The sequence below is a fragment of the Morone saxatilis genome, unplaced genomic scaffold (assembly GCF_004916995.1).
Source record: "Morone saxatilis isolate NCDOM2014 unplaced genomic scaffold, NCSU_SB_2.0 Contig18, whole genome shotgun sequence".
NCBI classification, from domain to species: domain Eukaryota; kingdom Metazoa; phylum Chordata; class Actinopteri; family Moronidae; genus Morone; species Morone saxatilis.
Genome location: NW_023339740.1, coordinates 8505539 through 8506454, shown reverse-complemented (window position 1 = coordinate 8506454; position 916 = coordinate 8505539). Strand labels below are relative to the sequence as shown.

General features: G+C 42.9%; 1 protein-coding gene across 1 annotated transcript in view; it reads left to right on the top strand.

Annotated features, from left to right (window-relative positions):
* Positions 1 to 916, top strand: part of LOC118328103 (interferon-induced GTP-binding protein Mx-like) — a 4696-nt gene that overhangs the window by 1281 nt on the left and 2499 nt on the right. Inside the window, exons 2-5 of the mRNA XM_035661708.1 lie at positions 3 to 82; positions 383 to 521; positions 610 to 808; positions 869 to 876. Of these exons, the coding sequence (XP_035517601.1) occupies positions 3 to 82; positions 383 to 521; positions 610 to 808; positions 869 to 876 (426 nt within the window). The remainder of the gene's footprint in view (positions 1 to 2; positions 83 to 382; positions 522 to 609; positions 809 to 868; positions 877 to 916) is intronic.

Genomic DNA, 916 nt, shown 5'->3' with positions numbered 1-916 from the left:
TGTTCCAGACCTGACGCTCATTGATCTGCCCGGCATCGCCAGGGTGGCTGTAAAGGGACAGCCAGAGAACATTGGAGACCAGGTATGCTTGTTCATTGTCCCCGAATCACGCTGTCAACATCGGAACAGTTTCTTTGGTAGAAAGTTGTCCTGAGGAAAAGTATGGACAGTGATGTTAAACCTGGGCATTCTGTTTCCCAACCCTCAGGCCAAAAAGAAAATAAGACTGCCATGAAAATCCTAAAGCCTCATGGAGCCACAAACAACGCTATAGACTTTTAGTCCTGTAATATTAACTCATTATGTGAATAGAACTAACTTAGGCACTATTGATAGTAGTACAACTTATGACTTGATGTACAATATGAACTATTACTTTTAGATTAAGAGACTGATCCAGAAGTTCATCACAAAACAAGAAACCATCAGCTTGGTGGTTGTTCCTTGTAACGTGGACATAGCAACCACAGAGGCTTTGAACATGGCCCAGCGGGTGGATCCTGATGGAGAGAGGACTTTGGGTAAATAGAGCTGATTTCAGAAAAGGGCCACTGGGTCACGTTGCTTGACTTCTAAACAGTTCCCTGTCTGTTTGTTCTTCTCTCTCAGGTATCTTGACCAAGCCTGATTTGGTGGACAAAGGGACGGAAGAGACCGTGGTTGACATTGTCCATAATGAGGTCATCCACCTGAGGAAGGGCTACATGATCGTTAAGTGCAGGGGTCAGAAGGAGATCACGGAGAAGGTTTCTCTTACGGAAGCAATAGAAAGAGAGAAAGCCTTCTTCAAAGATCATGTGTTTTTCCAGTAAGTTCAGTTTTTTTGGTATAATTATACAAACTATTTATGTAATAAACTGTTGGACAGGTTGTGCAGCATGTACTCAGTAGTTTTTCATTCTTGCTGTAGCACTCT